The sequence below is a fragment of the Microtus ochrogaster genome, chromosome 4, assembly GCF_000317375.1.
Source record: "Microtus ochrogaster isolate Prairie Vole_2 chromosome 4, MicOch1.0, whole genome shotgun sequence".
In the NCBI taxonomy this organism is placed as follows: Eukaryota; Metazoa; Chordata; class Mammalia; order Rodentia; family Cricetidae; genus Microtus; species Microtus ochrogaster.
This window is the reverse complement of record NC_022011.1, coordinates 85,323,955-85,344,995: the sequence shown is the minus strand read 5'-3', so window position 1 is coordinate 85,344,995 and position 21,041 is coordinate 85,323,955. Positions and strand designations below refer to the sequence as shown.

The 21,041-nt window shown below is 40.9% G+C and overlaps 1 protein-coding gene across 2 annotated transcripts in view; it reads right to left on the bottom strand.

The window, feature by feature from the left end:
- Nucleotides 1–4,104: 4,104 nt before the first annotated feature.
- The window catches only part of Agps (alkylglycerone phosphate synthase), a 101,158-nt gene continuing 84,221 nt past the window's right edge, over nucleotides 4,105–21,041 (bottom strand). For both annotated transcript variants that reach the window (XM_005346605.2, XM_013345958.2), the window contains one exon: nucleotides 4,105–9,383. In XM_005346605.2, coding sequence (XP_005346662.1) covers nucleotides 9,262–9,383 — 122 coding nt within the window. In that variant the 3' untranslated portion in view covers nucleotides 4,105–9,261. The remainder of the gene's footprint in view (nucleotides 9,384–21,041) is intronic.

Genomic DNA, 21,041 nt, shown 5'->3' with positions numbered 1-21,041 from the left:
CAGTAACACTAGGCACATAGCTTTATATTGAGGCTGGATGACCCAATAGGAGGAAAAGGGTCCCAGAAGCAGGCGAAAGAGTCAGAGACAGTCCTCACTCCCAGTGTTAGCAGCCCCACAAAAACAACAACAACAAAAAAAAAAAAAAAAAAAAACCAAAACATAACATTTGAAGAGGACCTAGCCCAGATCCATGCAGGCTCCCTGATTTTCTCTTCAGTCTCTGTTAGCCACAGTGAGCCCTGCTTAGTTGGCTCCGTGGGCCATGGAGAACTCAATTATTAATTACTTCCTTTGGCTGCACAGTTTTGGGTATGTTGTATTTTCCTTGTTTTGGCAACCTAGGTACACAGACTTTTACTTCATTATCATTACCCTGTCCAAAAATGACCTTTCTGTTCCCACAACTGATGAACAAGTCAGTCCTGGAATGTAAGCTCACAGACTCCTTGTTTCAATCAATGACTGCTGGTTTTTCTGCTTCCCACTGAGATTCCTACTCATTTTAATCAATTTACTTTTTTTCTGAATCCTACCAGAATAATTGTTTTTCATCCTTTCGTCTCTGTCTTTCCATAAAGGCAACCCAAATTTTAGAAAAAGCAACAATATCAGGCTGAACCACAGATGATTGCTGATTTTGAATTTCCCACCTACAAATTCAGTAGTTTCTTAGGTTCAACCTAACCACTGTCAATCAGCAGACAGAAAGCCCCTGCCGTAATGCGAAGATGATTGTCCGCTTTGGGGATATTTCAGCCACATAGATATGGCATGCAGATTCATCATGCCTCAGCAGATTGACGTGGATGCTTCACTCCACTAGAAAAGACAAGCTGGCTTACTCTGGGGTTAAGGCAACTGCAATAATGATCTGAGCTGCTGTCATTCAGCAGGGTTAGTTTGATCCCATGCCAGAGGAGAATCAGGGGTGAGTGGTCTCTCTGGACTGGCACCATAGCACATTCCAGGCCTTTGATAACAACTGTTGCCACAGTAGCTCTGGGTGCCTCTCAATCTCCTTAGCCCCGTAAAAACTGGAAAGTAAATGAAATGGAATTGTATTTTCAAAAATCAACATTATTTTTCCCTATTTCCTCTTAACTTCTAAAAAAAAAAAAAAGTATCGAGTAAGTAACATTAGCCACTAAAAAGAAAACATTTTCCAGATTCCCGTCTGCAAACCGCTCCGCTTCTACTTGACCATAGTTTGTTTATGCAGGTGCTGTTTGTGGTGCGTGTGTATGCATGGCCTCATTTTTAGAACATAAAAAGCTTTTCAGAGATGCTTTTAGCCCAGGCAGCTGGGCAGTTAGGATTTCCTGGTAGCGTGGCAGCCAGGAAATTCTGACTGTTCTGCCACCAAGTGACAGATAAAGCTCAATCAGGGCAATTGTCTCCTGCCGTACCTTGGCTCTCCCGAGAAGCATCACTGGCTTCAGCAACAGCAAATCCCAGGAGCCAGGAGCTGAGGCCTGGGGAAGCTGGGGGGGGAGGGGGGGATTTGTAATTTCTCTGGAGTTTTTGCTGTATTTTTAGCATGTATGTTTAGTGAATTTTTACATGTTTTATCTAGAGTGCATTTGAGGGCAAGTGTGCATGTGTCATGGTACTTATATGGGCTGAGAAACGCTGTTTCTTCATTTTAAAATGGCTTTGCAATGCCAGCCCCCTCCCCTCACGTTTTGTTATTTGATTGACAGATGAGGCATAAAGTGCTGTTTCACGATCCTCACGCATACACAATAGTACTAAAAACACTTTCCTTACAAAGGGAATGATCTGTTTCTGAAGCCTTACTCGTTAATGTAAAACCCGTGTTTCATGCTTCTAGTCAGCCCTGGCTCTCCAAATACAAGAGTTTGAGCATGCTACCATACCAGAGCTTTAAGGCAGAAACTCAACTATTGGTGTCACAACAATCTAGGCTCAGTCACCCACAATATGCTAATAAACCAAGAGTGCTGAAATGCAGGAAAAACACGCAATTGGCATGGCCACGCTAGGGTTGCCAAGTAAAGCGTGACCTCGTTTACCTTCTGGGGATAACAAGATTTTAATCAAGAGGTTTGGAGTTTTGATGTGGGACTCCCCTCTGTATGCTATAAATGTGTTATATTACTATTGGTTAATAAAGAAGATGCTTTGGCAGAATATAGTTAAGCGGGAAAACTAAACAGAATGTAGGAGCAAAGAAGGTGAAGTCAGGGAGACGCCATGTAGCTGTGGAAAGATGCCAAAACCTTACCAGCAAGGTACAGCCTCGTGCAATACACAAATTAATAGAAATAGGCTAATTTAAGATGTAAGAGCTGACTAGGAATACACCTGAGCCATTGGCCAAACAGTGTTGTAATTAATATAGTTTTGTGTGATTATTTAGGTCTGGGCAGCAAACAGTGTTGTAATTAATATAATTTTTGTGTGATTATTTGGGTCTGGGCAGCCAGGAAACATAAGAGCAGTCTCCATTACAGAGCTTAACTAACAGAACAGGTGGCATTCTGGGCCAGTGGGTCATTTTCTCTTATGATTCTAAAAAGGGTTTGGAGAAGACGACAAGGCCATCAACTGAGGGGAGCGACTGTGACCGCTCCCCTAAGATGCAACTCCACCAGCAGCGTGGTGGCTCTCATCAGAGGTGGTGTGATCTGTGAAACCTGCTGCTGCTGATCAGGGGAGTTTGGGAATCTCGCCAAAAAGGTGTTTACTCATCTTGAAATCCAAGATAACTTTAGATGAGTGACCAAGGAGGAAAACAGATAAAAAATGTGTGGGTTGGGGTATGGGGAGCATGATGGCAAACACCTTTAACCCCAGCACTCAGAAAGTAGAGGCACATGGATCTCTGTGAGTTTAAGGCCAGCCAGGGAATGTAGTTTCTCAGTACCTGCCCCCCCCCCCCCCCCGCACACACACACAGTGCTAGACATGCTGCAGGATTCGGACTGTTCAAGACATCTCTCTGAATGTGGTTTCTAGTACAGCGTGGGTGGTGGGTGCATGTAGACAGACTCACACCCATTCACCAGAGGCAGACTACTAGAAACCAGGAGTACTGATGAAGGCAGGGATGGCTCATCTGCAGCGACACTCGCTCCCTAAGGGTGACACAACTGGCTTACAGGAACTGCACAGAACTGTCATGAGAGGTTTGGCTCCACACGAGGATGCCTTGTTTGTGGGAGGTGTGGGCTGGATATGGGTTACCATTACTGTAAGGAACACAACCAAAAGCAGTTTGGAAAGGGTTTTATTTTAGCTTACAGCTCCACATCACAGCCCTTCACTGAGGGAGATTAGGGCAGGAACTGGAAACAGGAGATGCAGAGGCTATCAGAGAATGCTGCTTACTGCCCTGATTCCCGTGGTTTGCTCAGCCTGCTCTCTTACAGAACCCAGAGCCATCAGCCTAGGGGTGGAAACCCCCACAGTTAACTGGAACCTTCCCAGAGCAATTAACTTTTAAAATGCATCCATTTTGCCCACAGGCCATTCTGGTTGGGAGCACTTTCTCAATTAAATTCCCTCTTCCCAGAAATTCTAGCTTGTCTGGACAGCCTGCAGCCACTAGGTCTAACTACAAGACCCCCCTAACTCCCACCAGAGTAGCTGCAATGTGCCTGCTAGTCTAGTTACATTTAGTGCATTAAAAATGAATTAGGTTGCCTTTTCGGGGTTTTGTCCACATCTCTCTAAAAGATTCTTCTTAGCATGTGTATGTACAATGTGTGCATGTTCACGTGTCTAGGTACACTTGTGGGTGTACAGATTACATGCGTGAAACCCCAAGGTTGATGTTGAGTCTTTATCAGTTGCTTTTCCCCTATTTTTTTCCCTATTTTACGTATGTAAGTATTTTATCTGCATGTATGTCTGTGTACCACATGCACGTAGTACCCATGGGAGCCAGAAGGCATCAATCAAGTTCCTGGAACTGGAGTTGGAGACAGTTGTGAGCTCTATGTGCAGGGAATCAAACCTGGGTCTTCTGGAAGCGTATCCAGTGCTGGCAACCACTGAACTATTTCTGGGAGAGAGGGTGCTATTGGCAAGATTTAAATGAGATCGCAAGGAAATAAGAGTTCAGTAAATAGTGATTGGTTTTAGAAATGTTTTATTTGTTCCCAGTACATCTTTAAAAAAAATCACACATGGGCATTTTTGTTCTGAAACAACACAGTCTATGAAAAACCAATAAAAGGAAATTCTGAACACACACCAAAGCGTGGGATATGGATTATGCATTGAGCCCTTGTGGAGACAAATGGCATGGCTCAGTGTGAACTTGACAAGCTCTACAGAACCTCTCGGAAAGTTCCCCCCACTTCACACCCACTGTTAGACTCCAAGTGTGCAGGGAAGAACTGTTGCCTATGCATTAGTTACAGTGCTATAATGGCGTACACATACATTTTACCCACATGTAATTCCCAAAAGATGACCACAGTACTGGCAGAAACGTGTACTGCTATGGAGGAAGACTCAGGATAGGATATTATTCAAGTTAAGTTGTATCAGAGCAAATTATTTCACAGACTTAGCAAAAAAAGAACAAAGCTGTATAGAACACACCTACTTCTCACAGGATTTATTACTGCCCAGGAACAAAATACTCATTATTCCCAAGGCATCACACACACACACACACACACACACACACAAAGACAGACACGGAGCATAAGGTCTAGTACCCTGCTTCCTTAGGGAGCTGTGTAAACAAAGTCAAAAGCATACAGTGGGTGTCTCAAGACTTGCCAAGCCCTATCTTAGGGTTACTAGGGTGGGACAGCAGGAATGAAGAGCAGACATAAATCCATCCCACCGAATGACTGGATGTCTGAGTCCAGGTTAAGCATATAACTGATTAAATATATAGATAACCCAACCAACACAGAACAGTATTTCTACATACAATCACCAAATTCTGATGTGTTCTTGAAGAGAACCCTGAATTGCTAAACCCTCTCTGTCTTTACAGCATACCCTCTCTCGCTTTAGATGTTTCATGGAAGAAAAGAGAAAAATCCCAAGAAGGCACTGTGAGCTTTCAAAGGACAGTGTTTAATAAAAGCCCATTTAGATAAACTACACTGATCCAGGCACTGCAGCCCTCTGCGAACAGTCCGGGGTAAGGGTATTTCTCAGGGCGAGTGTGTGCTGCTGGGAACACTAACAATGTCATCCACATGGCACGTGCAGCTGAGCAACCTCTGCTCTCAGGAAGTAAGCCCCTAGTATCTAGAAAGAAAAAAAAAAAAATCACCGGACAATGTATTACTTATTTCTTCTTTAAAAATAAAACAATACCCTTTGGGAACAACAACAACAACAAAAAGTTTTCATATTCACAGAACTAGGTATAATTCTGTGAGTGTTCTTTGGCTCGAGAGTGGTATACATCAGTGATCTTTACTCCCTCTATTAAGGAATTGATTGTACTTATTTAGAGAACGTGAGGATGTTCACTGTGGCCTTCCAGGTTTGAAAGGGAATGTTCTGAACACCACCTAAAGGTTTAATATTGATTAAAAAAAACCTGGCGACTGATGCAACTGAATTATGATATATTCAGCCATAAGGCCAAAGGGATTCAGTCATAGGATGTCTAGATTATGCTACATTAGCAAACTTACAAAAATTATTTTTTATTTTCAAATCTATGGAAATATAAAGTGAAAAAAGTTGAAAACATATGCAAACAGAATAAAAAAACAGCTTCACACCTCCTTTTGATTAAAAAAATCATAAGCCATGTCCATTTTATTAATAATGTTTCTATAATCTCTTGACATTATACAAGCAGTTTTTACAGTTAAGTTCCACACTGAAGACGAACACTATTTGGCTTAAGGAACAGAAAGCTGGGTTATACCTTCACGTCAGACACATACTTCAACAACTGAAGAAAACCTTTTATACTTTCTGGATTTTCCTCTCATTGTATATTTTTTTCAGTAAAGAGAAAGAATTAAACGATTTGTAGGCAGATAGCTCCTATTGGAACATAAAGACCTGAGCCAAGCCAAGCCCCCACAACGGACAAAGCCACAGGCAAAAGCTCAGAGTCTCCAATCCTAATCTGTACCCACTGTGCTCCTGCTGTGCTCCCTGCCACAAGCGGAGCCCTGGGTAAAATCAAAATCACTGAAGATTAAGTGCGGAGAAACCCCTCAAGATTACTACCGCTATCTTCATGGCTGCCTCCGCGCTCCTCGGACTGGATACACCTCCCACAGGCAGAGCTGGCTGCTCAAGCACTGTCATGCAGTATGAAGTGGTCCCTCTACATCATGTGTTCTGACAGTGACAGCAAACCCAGCTCCATGTGGAGCAACACACTTCATGTTAGGACTTGGGAGCTTCTCTGATCGCTTACAGTTAGAAGCTGTATGAGAGAACACAACACAGGAAAATCTCTGGGATTAACATGCAGAAAGGCTTTCTCAAATATGCAAATTAGCACTCAGTTACAATATTCAGGGAGGGGGGAGTTCTCGCATGTGTTTATATCTGATACACACCGATGGAAGCTTGTCTTTTATTGAGCTTTTGTTTTCCAAAATAAACAACACAAATATGAATACTAGAAGGCTTCCAGATTCATAAATAATCTTAGATCAATATTCCTATAATATGTAAGCATTTCAAGTACCAACCTCCCATTCCTGAAAAGAGTAGTTTAATCCTGTATTCTCTGATGAAATGCTGGACACAGGAAACATATGGCCTCCACAATCCAGCTAAGAGTCTCAAAGGACGAAACATGAGACTCAGTTCACTTATGCACCACTGTATGTCACACCACACATTAAGGCAACAGTTTCTCCAAGGTCCGCAAAGCCTGTCCATTTGAGTCTTTAGTATTAGATCTCATTAGCAGCAAGTTCCCATTCCCACTAAAATCCCAACCGACATGTGATGTCATCAGATTTAAGCAAAATATTACACATATGGCTGACTTGAAGAAGAGTGAGTCAATGCTAGGTGCTCCTGAGTATCAAACAGGCTGAAGCTTTTAAAGAAAGTAACCCATGCATTAAGATGCTTCAGAAACCAGCATTCTCCTGGGTTAGGCTCATGGAGCCACGTGCAGACACTTCTGAAGGAGGCAAGGCTTAAGTGCTCCTCTGAAGACAGTCTACACTGAGGCGCCTCCCACGAGTGGGTGGGAAGGTTTCCTGACCTACAGACAGTGAAACTGTACTAATGAGAGTTCTCATGTTTCAAAATGAACCTGCTTGAGATTATTTCAGATACAAAATGTCATGACCGCTATAGAATCAAGATTGGTGAGGTCTGCATCCAGAGATAAAAAGAAACAAAGACATTAACTGCTAACCTCCATAGAGCTCGTGTCGGATGGCAAACCCAACAACTTCAGGAGCTAGTTACTCTAACAGCACAGATTGCCGAGGTTGTGGAAATCTGAACTCCCTGGGGGAAAGGTTTTAACAGTCACATGCAAGGAACTGAATCTGCTAATAAAACTGTTTATTAAAAATAATTCCTTGGAAACATGTATACACTTCCAGTGAGAGGTTGGAATCTTACTAAATGTTACATTTCAATTCACCAATTAGAGAATCACCTTCAAGAAGAGATGCATTTTATAAAGAATCTTACAATTCAAGAGGCAATTCCTTGAGTGTCCAACTATTTCAAACCATCAAAATCTTTAACCAAAGGCATGGAAACTTTATAATTGAAAATAAATCATCAATAGAGAGGCAGCTTCCAAAAAATAAATATTGAGTTTTGTTGTTAAACTAATACTTAATATTGATTTTTTTCCCCTACAGATTTAAATTTGTTAGTTTGAGGCCAATTTTAATAGTTAAAAATTATTTATCATTTTGAAGTCTTAAAAATATCATTTTGTCAATTTTAAATTTTCACTGCTCTGTTTAAGGCTACTTAGATATAAAAGGTATCAAACTGCCCCAACATATTTGGAGCTGTTGCTACATAGACAGACAGTGTGTCCTTCTAAAGGATCGTCTGCACTCTGACTTACACTATCTGATTAAATATTTTAAAAAATTATCAAAAGTTAGGTATTGCATTAAGAAAAGAACTCATCTCACAATGTGAATCAAGAACCTCAACAGTGATTTAAAGCAACTGTTCCACTTATTTCAAATTCCAGTTTTGAATGTAAAAATGTCTGCTAAATGATTAATATTTTCCTTTTATTTAAGAAATAGAATATTTCAAACTTGTGATTATGGCATACATTTTAAAACTTAGGTTAAACCAGTAATTCAAAAAGGCATTAAACCATTATTAAGAACTGAACAGAAACTAATTTTCCATAAACATTTATCAGGCTATTTGTGGCTAATTAGAAAAAAGATTGTTGTCTGTGAATTTTATAGAGGCTTTCAAATCCAAGAGTCAACTAGCGACTGTTTCTTTAGCCAAGTAATTCTTTTAAACTGGAGACAGCAGGTTGAGGAGCCTTTCTTTTGTTCACACTGCAGCTGCCTGTGCAGCTTGGCAACAAGCCTGACAGAGACACAGGAGGACTGGAGGGTGGACAACGGCCTTCACCGTAGTAAGGCAGCTGTTCTTACAAAACTTAGTATGGATGACGCAGGACAGAACAACAGGTTACCCTCAGTGACACACCCCGCTAGAGACAGACACAGAGGACAAAAATGTGTCTGCTCACAGAGTAATCTGTATGTTGGCAATTTAAGTGTGCAACTGTGTATTCACTTCAAGCAAAGCCTAGGCTGAGCACCGTATACAGATGAAGGATGCTAGTGACAGACTGCTGGCTCTGTCCCGAGTGTCCTCCCGTGACAACTTCCTCCCAGGAAAGGACGCTTTTAACACACACACAAATCTCTCTCCCCAGCAGAATCTTTGTTAGATGTCTGCTTTAGAGAAATGTTGTTTAAAAAAGGACACAATAGAGGCTAGACAAGACGCAGATGACACAATCTCCCTCAGCTCACCTGAGGAGCACGTGAAACCACTGGCCGCGCCCTCAAATATCGGGCAGCCTTGTGCTGCCTAAAGTCTGAAATGACAACCAGTTAGTTGGCTCTAAACTGGAATACCTACAGTGAGAGAGACCTAGGAACGCCATCTGTCAATCTAGAGCTGTAGAAACAAACATAGAACGAAAACCGACTTATTTGAAACCAACAAACAAACATAGCTGAAATACAGTCCATGATATATTTGATTACTGGTATAACCATAACTGATGACTTTAAAAAGGTAACATTTTTCATAATGATATCCATGGAGTTACAAAAGGTTTCTGTTTCCAAAGATGTTACTGGGGTCCACATATTCCTTGACAGACTTTAGCATCCCAAAGCCGACATCAGAGATGCTTTCCTTTAGCCACTGCTTTCGTAACTTGCCCACTGGAAAACAAAATCAAAAAGGCTTCAGTACACACCTTGAATGCTGGAAACCAATCAATCTTGTGACCATGAGTGAGCAAACACTGTGTGATAAATGCTTTTATTCAAAAACGAGAAATGTTTTGCTTTACTTGATTTATTGAGCCCACTAGACTATCAAGCTCATTAAGCCCAATGTATTCCCAGGGGAAGTCTGTGCCCCACACTGTCTCCTTTCTCTGTAAACTATGAAATGGAGATTGAAAGAAGCATGGACTGAGATCACTTTACAAATAACAAGATGAAAAAGATCATGCTTATCAAAAGCCTACTCCCAACAAGTCATAATTTTGTAGAAAATGAAGCTTGCAGAAGAGAAATATCATAGAAAACAAATCTGTTGGGCAGACCTGACAAAAATGACAGACTAGCTCTTCAAAATATTTTAAGGTGTATAGTTAAGAGAAATGAGAAAATCTGACTCAATGGTTCTGCGGGGAAAAGATCCAACTATGAATCTCTCCAATCAAAAATTCTTTTCCAAGTGCTTTAAATAAACCCATGTACCCCAAATAACAGTTATATTCTTGTCATTGTTCTGCCAGACCCAAACGTGTTTTTGTTTTTGGCATACACAAAAGCAGGTGCTTAATTTAAATTTAATTTCCTTTATGAACTGTTCATTTTATTTTTTTCCCTTATTTTAGTCTTACAAATTTGAGGCAATAAAATACCACAATAATTAGCAGAGTTAATGATTTTTAAAGGCACTAAATAAAAACATTTTCTATCTAAAATTTTTGTGAGGGACAGATAAAAGAATCCTGACATTCAAACTTGCTTTGGCACTGAGAGCAAAGCAGTGTATTCAAACATGACAAAACAGGGAATTTAGTTTACACAACGGCTATTTACATGAAGCTCTTCTCAAACATATGCATTATCATAATAACTGAATTCAAATGGTCACTTTGCACAAATGTTCACTAATGATCCAGAGTCATCAACAGAGATTTAACTAGCCAACAGAGATGGGAAGCCTTTCATAAAAGTATCCAGCCTGTCACTCTAAAATGCACACCCATTTATCAGTGTGCAGCAATACATCACAACACATGCCATCTGGAACCCTAAATACCACTTCCGCTTAGCTCAAAGCAGCTTTCAGGTCCAGTTTTCTAGAAAACCATCAAATCACCATCCAAATAACAAATGGCAGATGCTTCAGAAAGCAAGGTACTTGTGGCTGGCGTAGGAAACAACAAAGCACTGAGGTGTTACAATACAAGAAGCCAAGTCTAGTGGGGGGAACCTAAAGTTCAAAGTGAAAGTTTCTGTTTGGAGAGCTCTCTCTGAAAGCAGAGACTTCTGGAGCAGCCTCCACCTGAAGACCTAGCAGGACCATCATCACCTCGGCACTGTGCTGCGGCTGAGCTTTCTCATCTGCAAACAGATTCACGCATTCAATTATAACATCCTAAACAAGTTACAAGTCCACGCTTCCAGATTTGCTCTGTGAAGCTGACAGACAAGATGGACAAGCAAGCAGCAGCTAGTCTGTGGAAGGCGCTACTCATGCTGTGGCAGCTCGGGAACAGGGATGAAGAGCATCAGCGCCAGTCTCTACGGTTATCTGTAATATAGCTTCACTGAATGTGTCCTGTGGTTATGGATGTAATTGTCCTGAAAAGACGGCAAACAACTGCTCCAACAAGATGGAGCACATTAGCAGCTCGGCAGGACGCCCAACAGCTAGCTTGTCTGCCTGGTTTCACACCTCTAGTAATAATGCAATTCCACAAGGAACTGAACCATTGTCTGAGAAGCCACCCAACAGCCATTGCATACTTAATGAAGTCACTCACCAAGCACTGGAAAACAGAAGGTGCTTGGAGTGCATCATTAGTTCTGTCAAAAGGATAATTTACACATCTATCTTGTCAAATTTTCTATGGTTTATACTTTTACAATAATCAATCTAACATACATTTGATTAGTGAACTAGCAAGCAGCGGGGGAGAAAGCATAGCAGTGGCCCCTCATAAACATGTTTGATGAAAGAATTTAACCCATTGGTGGTGTTGGTCTGTGAGCTCCTTCTGTCCCTGGAAACAGGAACGACAAGGCAAGGGGCTGAAAACCATGGCTTGCCCAAGTAAAGGGACTAGAAACCTTTGGTTTTGCTGAGCACATGAAGTGCACGGCACTGTAGAATAAGTGTGCAAAGAGGAAGCATGGTTCAGAAAGAGGCATCCGGAGAGACTTACTAATCAGACAAGGACTGGAAGCAGCTCTGAGATTCTGGGGAACTCTGTAGGAACATCTGCCTGTGATGCATCAAGAAATTAAAGCAGCACAGATCTACGCCCGGAGAAGGAAGTGGTTTCAGAGTACAAGACTTTCTTTGCAGAGCTGGACCACAATGTCCTTCAGAAAATTCTTTTTTTAAAAAAGATTTAAAATCAACTAATTTTTATAGGAATGCTTTGAGGAGTGACTTTTAAAGCCTCCCTCCAGCAGAGTATGGCACATGTGCTTCTGTGTGAATGTAGAGGCCAAGAGAGGATGCCGGGTATCTTCCTCCATCCCTCTGAGGCAGCGTTTCTCACTGAACCTGGTGCTCACATTCCCTCAGCTACAGCGGCAGCTAGGAGGCGCAGGTGAGACTCCCGACTCTGCTGCACTCAGAACTGAGGTTACCGGACTGTACCAGATGCCCAGTTTGTTATGACGGTGCTGGGATCTGAACTCTGGTCCTCATGATGTACAGAAAGATTCCTGACCACTGAGTCATCTCTCTGCAGTCCCCATCAGCTTCTTAGTTCCCATTAACTAACTTTCTGAAACTACTGTTAGTGCTAATGCTGGATGGACAGCCAACGGCTCATCAGGTGACTCTGGGCACTCTGGGAACTGTCAGGTACTGCAGAGAACAGAGAAAACAATGGACAGTCTGACTCTGAGTCAGTAGAGCTAACAATGCTTATTAAAGGGAGATTCAACTTTGAAGGGCTCTGACTTGCATATATATCTGCTTGTGCCATAAAGCACATTGTGGTTGGCTGGTTCTGCGGAAACTATATGTTTCATAAATGCCAGTCAACAGACCTCTACCATTAAAAGTGACAACATCTAGCCTTTAAGAGAACCTGGGATAGGACGATGACTCTTTATGACTCCATAAAAGAAACCGAATGCTCAAAGGCCACAAAACTATATATCTGTGCCACCTGCTAATGAAACTTCTGACATTAAGACAAACTCATGAATACTACAGACTTTACAAAAGCAATTAAAATTCAGTAGTTATGTGGGTTTTCTCTTGTTGGTAACATTTAAAATGCCTGTTTTCTTTTTGTCTTGCTGGTTTTCTGTGATAAGGTCTTGATCCCATCCTCAGCTGCCTGAGTGCTGGAGTTACACCCAGGCCCATCACCCACCAGGCTTGCCAGCAATGCCAATTCTGTGGTTTTGTTTTTTTTTTTTTTAATGCTAAGGGTTTGTCCACAGTTTATCTAATGGCTCTGAATGTTTGAATAGCTCTTTTGAGGCTAAAAATGGAAAAGAAATATCAATAGTTAGAGTAAGTAGATCACAAGAACCAGATTCAATCTGTCTTCTGCGCCATCAATGAGTTTGGTACACTTAAAATTTAAACCAGAGGAGAACTTAGTGTTTATACAACAGAGACCAAGTGAACAGGTTAAAAAAAAATGAGACAGATAAAAGTAGAAAATTTTATCTTTATTGAAGACTGAGTAATGTTTTATTGTTCTTTGTAATTCTGTTACATAACATAGTATCTACCACACAGTAAGTTAGTCAATAAATTTAGCTGAAGTAAAAAACAACTGAGTTATTCCTAAGACATTTTAAATATGGCAGGGATTCAAAATCTAGTAAAGCAATGTAGTCTTTATTTCCTCAATTGCATTCACCCTGTGTTCTCTTTATCTTGACATTATTCCTTGGAGATACCCAAAGCTATTCTGTAGTAGGCAGAAGGCACGACACAGAACTCCAAATTCTCATTTCTTCACAACTTAAGGACTCTCTGGACCTTACTGGTGATTCTCAATTGTAGTGACTGGTATTTAGCAATACCTATGGGTATTTCTGGCTGTCCTAATGGGACAATTGTTATTGCCACTGTGCTGGATAGTTTTATGTCAACTTGACACAAGCCAAAGTCCTCTGAGAAGAGGGAACCTCAGTTAAGAAAATGCCTCCATAAGACTGGGTTGCAGGCAAGCATATGGGCATTTTCTTAATTAATTGGTGAGGGAGTGCCTAGCCCATGTGGGTGGTCCTACCCTGGGTGGAGTGAGCCACAGGAAGAAAGTAAGTTAGCAGCACCCCCTCCATGGCCTCTGCATCAGCCCCTGCCTCCAGGTTCCAGCCCTGTTTCAGCTCCTTTCCTGACTCCCTTCAGTAATGGATTACAATATGGAAGTATAAACCAAGTGAAACATAAGCCCTTTCCTCTCCAACTTGTCTTTGGTCATGGTGTTTCATCAATAGCAAGAGCAATGCCTATCCTTAAGATACTCATGATGCTGTTAAACATTCCAAAACTCATAGAGTAGCAACCCACCAATAAAAAATTATCTGGCCAAACTGTAACTAATGCCAAGACTAAGGAACCCATGGGTCTCTATGCTTCCAAATGTTCACTACTAGGAGCCCAAACAATTGACATAAAGGTACACTGTCATGGCTGTAACTAACTGGGATCAGCAGTAGCTAGTGGCACAGTTCTGTGTAACATGAGGGGCTGCTTGTTGGGGTTTCTGTCCTGCCCAGTTCCCACAGCCAGTAACCCCCAAAGAAATTACACAGAGGTCTACATAACTTATAAACTGATTGGCCCATTAGCTCAGGCTTCGTATTAGCTCTTATATACCAGCCCATTATTCTAGTATATGTTAGCCACATGGCTCGTTTCAGCGGGGCAGGTCACATCCTGCTTCTTTGGTGATCTGGGCAGGACTGTGGAGGGAGCTTCCTTCTTCCCAGAATACTCCTGTTCTCATTGCCCCACCTCTACTTCCTGCCTGGTTGTCTCACCTATGCCTCCTGCCTGGCTACTGGCCAATCAGTGTTTATTTAAAACATGATTGACAGAATACAGACTATTCTCCCACACCAGTTCTGCAGGAAAATATTGTAAATCTAGACTGTTTATCATAGTGGCCATTAGTTACACATAGATAAGAGCATTTGAAAAGTGGTTAGTGTAACTAAGGAAGTGAATTTTTATTTTACTTAATTTTAATTACAGAAATTTAAATAGAATAACAGTAGAAATAAAGTGTACCTAACAGATTCTTTTGTTTTGTTTTGGTTTTGGTTTTTCAAGACGGCTTCTCTGTGTAGCCCTGGCTGTCCTGGAACTCACTCTGTAGACCAGGTTGGCCTCAAACTCACAGAGATTTGCCAGCCTCTGCCTCACAAGTACTGGGATTAAAGGTGCGTGCCGCCACCACCCAGCTCAGATATCATATTTTTAACAGATACCATCCTTGAAAATATCTACTAGAATTTTGGTAACTACATGAAACAGACTATGAATACCTACAAGTACCTACAGGAATATAATAATGTAATATGAGCACCCTCACATAAGGATCTACAAAAAAAAACTGCCAGAAAGGAAAAGTTCTCTTTAGTGCCCCCCTCCCCCCAAATCCATGGTTGTTATTCAAGCCACCATCCTTTTCTAATCATGCCCCTCAGGCTGGAAGCTACTACAAGCTCAGCACATGGGAGAACCTCACAAACACATGCTGTCACAGTCCTCTGAGCTGAGCCTCTGCAGCAGCCAAGGTGGAGGAGGGTGGGGAGCAGTACACTCCCAATAGCTTTCCCTGTGAGCTAAAGTTTGCTGCACCTATGATAGGAATGAAAAGCTGTAATGTTGTGACACATTATGAGTTACATTTGTTCTTAACTATCTGTTGTTAGAATCTATTTACATCGCTTCAGTAGAAAAATAGTTTATGTAATGCACAAGTTCTGGGAGAAAAAGTCAGCTGTAAAGAGACCAAAAATATTAACTTAAAAGGTAAAACAAACTTTCTGTTCTGTCATGGAGATCTGATGTAAAGCACATACTACTTAGTGCTGGCTATCAGAGGCCATGGCTTGGACACTGGTGCATTCAAGATGCCGAAGAGCTTTGTCTCAAAAGCATCCATGTATTTACTTGTCTCTAGTCACTTCCCCAGCGCTGATTCCTGGAAACAGCTAATCTCTTCCTGACCATCTTGTCATGTCAAAACTGTTACAGAATCATAAAGAAGCCACTGGACACTGATTTTTATACACTCAGCACAGTTCCACAGAGATGCAGCCAAGTATAGCCAACAATCCGTTCTTTTTGTTGCTGAGTAGTATATTCCAGAACATGGATTAGCAGGATTTACTTAGCCATTCAGAGGCTAAAATATCCAGGCTGTTCTACTTCATCTTTTTACAGTTGAGTCCAGTTAACCAATTTCCCTGTTATGGATTCTGCTTTGGATTCAGTCCAAGAGCTCTTTGCCTGGCTCTAGACCTGAAGATTTTCTCCTACGCCATTTTCTAATAGTTTTAGAGTTTCATGTTTCACATTTAAGATCATGACCCATAAATGTAGATTTAAGTCAGTGTTCCTTTATATGTACAGTTCCACGCATGTGTGCTTATACAGATCTACAGCTGTCCCAGCATCAATTCCACTGGAGGGTTCCTGTCAAATAATTTGAGTCCAGGTATTTGGCCCAAGTCCTGTATTCTCTGTTCTCTTCCATAGCTCTCACACCACAGTCTTGATTACTAAAGCTATACAATAAGACTCAAAATAAGGAAGACTTTTTTCTTTTTCAAAATTATTTGTTTTGTTTTATCATATAAAATTTAGAATATTTTCTAGATCTATTAAAAAAAAAAAACATGGCAAAAGCCAGACAGAGGTGGAGCACACCTTTAATCCCAGCACTCAAGGCAAAGGCAGGCGGATCTCTGGGAGTTTGAGGCCAGCCTGGTCTACAAAGTGAGTTCCAGGACAGCCAGGGGTTATACAAAGAAACCCTGTCTCAAACAAAAACAGACAAAAAAAAAATTCAAAACAAAATAAAGTGAAAAAACCCTGCTAAAATTCTAACAGAAAATGTGTTAAAAGACTGATCAGTTTGGACAGCGCTGACATTTTCACCATGTGGTCTTCCCTCCCTCCAGTGCATGAATAGGAAGATGACTTCATTTATTCATGGGCGACTTTGGTTTCTTTAGATGGCATCTGGTAACTCTAAGAATACAAAGCCTATGTATATTTTCTTAGATTTAAGCCTATATATTTTATTAGATTCATATTTATTTCACTTTTTAGTAGTTGTGAATGCTGTTGTTTTAGATTTTGGTTCTACATTTGCTGTTAAATTTTATTTGTATTTTGTATTCTGTATTCTTGCTGTTTTTTTAATGTTCTCTGGGATTTTCCACATTCCTACCTTCTATTTCACACTACAGGATTTAACAGGTGTCCATCTCAGCCTCTTCACTTCCGACACTCCTACTACTAGTTTCCAAGGGCAGCGGTTCTGATTTGCTTAGACACCAATATTTCAACTAAGATCAGTAAACTCAATCAGGGTATTTTGCTTACTGACAAAGGACTTGACGTGTAATTTCAGAAAGTGGGTGTCTCAAAGCCCTAAGCCAAAGGTCAATTTAAGTGTGTGGTGAGGTTTAGCCTAACCAGCACATCAGCTGCAGACACAAAAGCTACCGGGAGTGAGTGAAGCAGACCCCCCTCAGCCTCAAGTCCCAGACTACATACATCTGTTTGCTCTGATACACAACCAGAGTTAAAATAGTTCATTCATCACAGCATGATTGCAGGCAGACAAACCAGCCTGTCTGTTTCCAGAGAGTGAAAGCAACTGTTATTAATCACAATTATAGGCCAAACCTCCAAGAGAAATTGCATCGGTATTCTCTACTACTGGAACTAAAACAAAACAAAACAACACCAAAACAACCAAACACAATACTGAAACTGTCACGACATTACCTGAAGGTCAATAAAGAAATATACTACTAAGGCCAGCTTCAATTTTCAGTTCAGGAAGCAAATGAGGAAAATCTTTTATACATATTAAAAATAGTGGTCTCTCAAAAGCTTTAATAGAAAGCCTAGCAGCACAATTAAACATGTTATTTAATTTTTAGATTAAAAATACTTCTGCTTTATGAAACTATAACAGTGATGGACATTTGAAAATTTCAAATTAAATGATTAACTTCAGAGAAACTACTATGAAAACATTTAACTATAGCCAATTTTGTTGCCACTAATGTGAATGAAACTTATTTTTCTTTCATGCAGATTTTAAGAGACCTATCTAAGTTATAAATGAAAATGATACTGTCAGACTCCCTTAAATGTACATATCTTTTCCAAGTAAACTGCAACTCACTCTTCAGTGGTTGGTCCAAGGATTAAGTCCTCTCCTACTCCTTAAAAATACACACATAGTGTTTTGGCATCTGCATGCAAGGCTTGTTAGATGCTATGCATGTGCCATAGCTACATCCTATAATGAACCTAGGAAGTGGTGAGCTCTTGGTTTGCATGTGAGAACAACTGCAGCTCATGGAATCTGCTTCCCTATGATCTCATCAATCAGTAAATTCAGAGCTAGAAGTTCAATATGTATTTGATTTTAAAGGATAAAGACTATATCCTCTCTACTTCTAGTACCCTAACCTATACATCCATGTGTATGTGTATCGTTCACATGCAGTCATAATTTTGACCACATATCATTAGGGGGTGTGTGTAAGTGTGTGTCTGCATGCACATGCATGGCGCTTGGGAATGAACCTAGAACCCTTCTGCATCTGAGGTAAGTGCTCATTATCCAACTATATTCTAAACATCATTTTAATCTTCATTTTGAGGCAGGATCTCAATATAAACTGCCAGGAAAGAAAGACTTGACCTACCTCATCAACCCAAGAATGACTTGAGCTTATGATCGTCTATGAATATACAATCATATTAGTTATATAAAGACTTAGGTTGATTTTACGATACTTCTGTGAAAGTGTTAACAAAGTCACTGAGCAGAATACAGTAACATGAATTTCTCTGCACACTACTGAGTGCTCCTCATATGTACAATTCACATTTTGTCTTAAAGCAGATGGGCCTGATAGCACCCTCTTGTAATCCTTGTCCCTCAGAAAGAACTAGGTGGAGCAGACACTCAGTGTTCTGAGGATTAGCAGACACTCAGTGTTCTGAGGATTGGAGAACAGAATATCAAAACCAGAACTCTGTCACTCAAGTGGGAAACGGCAAGTGACATCTTTACTGCAGACCTGAATGACTAGGTAGAGGCAGTCATGCAAATATCCACGAGGGAACAGCATGAGTCATAAGGGAAAAGATGGCAATTCTGAGAAATGGCAGGAAAAGCTGCATCGGAGACGAGGACAGAGATAGAGGGTGGACACCCCACTGCATCTCGGAAGGTCTGATAAAGGTCTGGATTTTGTTCTGAATGTGAAGAGACAACCTGACTTAAAGAGAAGCTTCCCAGGCAGCAAGAGAAGTGAGGAGGGGCAGGTGAGTTAAGAGAGTGCTGCAGGGCACAAGCAGGAAACAGATTTGAACTAAGGTAGTACCAGAGACCTTACTACCTGGAGACCCTCACATAAATCTTCAGTTTGGTTTTACGTTGTAGGGCTGAGACGGTCACTAAGAAAGTGCGTGATCAGGGGTGTGAAAGGAACAGCTCTTTGGCAGCTTAGCAAGAGCCCACCCTCACTGGACAGTGCGTGTGAAGCAGACTGCATGTCTGCGAGCCTTTTCTAAGCACAGGGAATCAGATAGTTTGGAATTTGCTTCCATGCAGTCACTGTTTTTGATCACACAGAAAATAAATAAGACAAATGGGACAGAAACTTAAAAATGTGTCTTTTAATGCAGCTGCCTCTAAATTAAGTATGGAATCAAACCTTGCCACATTCTACTTCAAACCAATAAATGGAATTTTTTTCAATGCGTGAAACCTTTAACAAGTAAAGATCTCTAAACCCAAAACTTGAAAATACACACAAACAGTGCAAGTAGTTTTACTGTCTGTAGTGATGACGTAATGTGAATGTCGCACATGGGCTCATATATTTTAATACTGGCCCCCAGCTGGTGGAGCTGTTTGGGAAGGATTAAGAGGCATGGCCCTGTTGGAGAAGGTATATGGCTGGTGGTGGACTTTGAGGTTTCAAAGGCCCATGCCATTCTTAACATCTCCTCTCCTGATTGTGTTTCAAAATGTAAGCTCTCAGCTACTGCCTGCCGTACCTGTCTACCTGCTGCCATGCTCCCTGCTGCAGTGGTCATGGTCTCAACCCTCTGGAACTGTGAGCCCTAAACAAACTCTTTTATATGCTGCCTTGGTCATGGTGTTTACAGTAATAGAAATAACAATGAAGACACTGTGACATGAACCTCCCTGCACTGTGCTGTCTCAGTACCTGATACTGAGATGTGAGGTGCCTACATCAGGAAGTATAAAAGCAACAAGAGAGTACATGGTTTATGGAAAAGAACTACTAAGAATAAAAAATGCCTATAATAAATTAAAACTTTAAAAGGTAATTATCTTAGAAAATGTGGAAATAAAGAAAAGGAGGATTATTAGTCTTAAAGGAAAACTAATATATGGCATTTCTTTTCAAAAGCACTCAATTTCAATCTTCTGAGATTTTAAATTATTTCAAACACTTTAGGCATCTTGGTGTTAGGACAGGGACATCAAAGAATGGAGTCCTTATACTAGCAATAGCAGCTTAGTTCTGAATCCTATTTGAAGCACGAGTAACAGCTACTCAGCAGCATGCTGAAGAGGACTAAAGAAGATTAAGTTCTACAGACCCCAGAGAACACTCACAGCTGTGGGACTATTAGCACTTCCTTTATCTCCTTTTCCCTTCTCACAACCAGGCACTCACTGTGCTGGGGTTGCCTGGACAGGGCAGTCTGAAGAGAGGAGACTAAACTCGCAGTAGCGAGCGTGGCAGTCGCGCCAGCTTTGATCAGTAGTTTCTAAATGTAATCCTTATTCTCCTGGACTGTGTAACACCCTTGAGGAGAAGGGAAAATCTTTTGAGATTCTCTAGCCTAGCTAGCCAGTAATATTTACATAAAGAGAACACACTTTACAAGATTAAAAGGCATTAAGTATACTTTGGATCAAAAAAAGGGGGCTAGAGAGGTAGCTCAGTTAGAAGGCACGGGGTTCAGTCTCTATCACAAACAAAACCCACAGGGACAATTCACGCACTGTGCTTTAAGACCAAGGATTGATAAATCAATGTATTACAGGGTAAGATTTACCCTTTTTCCAATTATTGCTTATTGACTTCACTTGTGGTACTGGGTAATACACACACACACACACACACACACACACACACACACACACACACACACGTAATATAATAAAAAAAAAACATAACCAAAACAAAAAAAAAAAATCCAGCAGCACGCAAGAGAAGCCCTTTTTGAGCTGTTGGTGAGGGTTGTCCAAGATTCTTTTCTAACATCACAGCTTACTGCTATTGCCTTTGATGCCCCTCAGAGATGGAAGGTAAGTCCCTATTGTTAAAGACATCATAACTGTTGGACAA